The sequence below is a fragment of the Coturnix japonica genome, chromosome 9, assembly GCF_054131305.1.
Source record: "Coturnix japonica strain WE chromosome 9, WE-NBRP24, whole genome shotgun sequence".
Lineage (NCBI taxonomy): Eukaryota > Metazoa > Chordata > Aves > Galliformes > Phasianidae > Coturnix > Coturnix japonica.
The window spans coordinates 22,001,473-22,003,979 of record NC_140671.1 but is presented as its reverse complement, the minus strand read 5'-3'; the positions used below and the strand labels follow the sequence as shown (position 1 = coordinate 22,003,979).

At 57.0% G+C, this 2,507-nt stretch overlaps 1 protein-coding gene across 1 annotated transcript; it reads right to left on the bottom strand.

Moving 5' to 3' along the window:
* Positions 1–1,185: 1,185 nt before the first annotated feature.
* LOC146759853 (uncharacterized) lies at positions 1,186–2,138 on the bottom strand. Its single transcript, XM_085509715.1, has one exon. The coding sequence runs from the start codon at positions 2,053–2,055 to the stop codon at positions 1,198–1,200; it is 858 nt and encodes a 285-aa protein (XP_085365841.1). The 5' UTR covers positions 2,056–2,138; the 3' UTR covers positions 1,186–1,197.
* Positions 2,139–2,507: the final 369 nt, after the last annotated feature.

Here is a 2,507-nt window from a genome sequence, read left to right as displayed (position 1 = left end):
CCCTTCACTGAGACCCACGGGGATCCTGCCTGAAATGTAACAGTGGCACAGCAGCAGGAAAAAGGGGAGAAAGCATTTGGGGTAGGGAGGCAATGACCACTATGCTGTTGGCAGCACCAACACGATTCTGCATCTCTGTTTCTGCTTGATTTCCATGGTGGAAGTGGACAGCAATGACAGGAGTCCATGGGAGCTGATTTGTGTCCCAGCTGCCACACAGCCACAGTCTTGCCAGCTCCACCACTGTTGTATTGCTGCTGCTGGTGGGGTGGAGTCTTCCTTGGTGATGGCAGATCCTAGTAGTTACTGGCCTTCCTGTGGGAGGCTCACTGGGTCCCCCCCAGATGGGCTGATGCCACAGGGCCCTGCCGTAGGCTCTGCCAGTTCCTCACCAGATGATGCATGATCCACAATGAAGGTGGAATAGATGCAGCTCTTCTGCCATGGTTGGCACCTCATCCCTGTTGAAGCTGGTTGGGCTGCTGAACTGGGCAGAAAGTATATTACAGGTGTGCTTGCTACGGTGTTTCACTTCATTGAATAATACGAGATTAATTCTCATTTTTCCTGTGTTCCCTTGAACAGCCACAGGAGCCTCGTGCTATTTGGAGTTTTTTTAAAAGCAAATTGAGGTATCACATATGAAGCTGTTCTCCATTTTAAAAAAATCGGGGGATTCAAGTAAAAAAAGATCATGATGTAACTTAAATGTTTCAAAAATCAAGGGTATCACTCAAGGCTATGTGCTGCTATTGGATTGGAGTTTGATTCTTTAGTGTTCCATGTGTTTTCCTTCCTCTGATGAGTTCCTGCATTACTCACAGTGGGATGGTTTGGGACGGGGTCTGATTTTGTGATGTCATCACGCAGTGTCATCACATGCAATCATAATCGGTCCATCTTCTGCTTATTAGGGTCTTTGTCTCTTTTATTAGTAATATCAGGAGTGCTGATTTACGGTCATAAATTTCAAAGATGAAATTTAACACCCTCTATCTATAAGGACAGAAATATGGAGAAAGCAGCATGGGCAGCATGGGTAGGAACAGCAACGCCAGCAGTCTTGTCAAAAACACAGAGACTTTTTGTTCTAAGTTTTAAGGGATGTTTATTAGGTATTATAAGCAGCAGGCCGAGAGGCAGATGTTGGGCTCCTGGCCCGCCGGAGCCGTGCTGTGACGGCATTGCGGTGCCGGCCTAGTGCCGCCGCCGGGGCCGCCTCTTGCAGGGCGGCGCAGAGTCCTGGGGGCTGCTGCGGGCCTTCCTCTTCGGGGGGCGCCGGGGCCCCCCAGACGAGCGGTCCCTGCCCTGGGAAGAGGGATCCGCTGTGGCCGCCTGCCCTGGCTCCGTGCTGGGCCCTGCGGTGCTGGTGGAGCGGCCTGGGCCCGAGGCAGGAGGCTCCTGATGGGAGGTGCTGGTGCTGGTGCTGGCTGCAGGACTGTCCTCCCTCCCTCCAGCAGCACGGGTGTCCTGGTGGTCCAGCTGGTGGCGGATGGTGGGGCCGTACAGGGCTGCAGCGATGCCGATGAGCCTTCTGACGAAGGGCACCACGTCACCACTGGTGGTCATCTGCAGCGCCTGCACCAAGGCCTCCTGGTCCAGCCCGTGCTGGCACAGGAAGTTCACGGTGGTGCACTGTGCCACGTAGACTTCCCACCAGTCATCGCTGGACACCTCATGGATCTCTCCCTGCAGCCATCGGAGCAGGGGTCCGAGGTCTTCCGGATGTTGCTGGAAGAAGGCAGCCCAGACCTCGGCTGGGAAGTTGTGCTCAGCTGGGATGAGCACCGGCTCTGCAGGCCCCTGCTCGTCCTGCAGGCCGTCACCTGAGTGCGCTGCGGGCTGCGGGACAGCACACTCCAGGTAATCCTCGTCCGACCTCACCGAGTATCGGATGGTGGCGACTTTGTGCCCGCATACGGCACAACTCGGTTTCTTCTGTGCCCACCAGACGGCACAGCCGTAGCACAGCTGGTGCTGGCAGGGGGTCACGTAAGCCACATCCTCCCGTACTTGCCCACAGATGGGGCAGGTCCAGTCGGATGTTGCATCCATGGCCCGGGCTGTTCGGTGGGCTGGGGAGAGCTGAGGTCGGGAAGCTGCTCCCCTCACAGGTGCTGCAGCAGGCAGAAAGACGGTGTCACCAACTGCAAAAGACAGAGAGAGGCCACGGTCACTCACTGTCCCAGTCTCTCATCAGCAAACCCTCCCGGTCCCTGTTCCCCTCCTGCCACTGCGGAGGCCATGTCCCCACGGGCATAGGCCGGCCTGGGGAGGGGCCCTCAAGAAGCACCCCCAGCTTCTGGCGTCAGGTATTGCCACGCTGCCCACCTGCGCTGCTGCACGCTCCTCTCCTAGATGTCCCAGACGCCTGCAACCAGCAGGGTCGGGGTACAGCTCAAGAGGCTCTGGGACGGCGGCTGAGTGCTGCGCAAGCAACACCCAGATCACGTTCCAGCTCCAAAACTCGCCCTGTCCACACTCCAGTCCTCGCACACTCGCTCGGT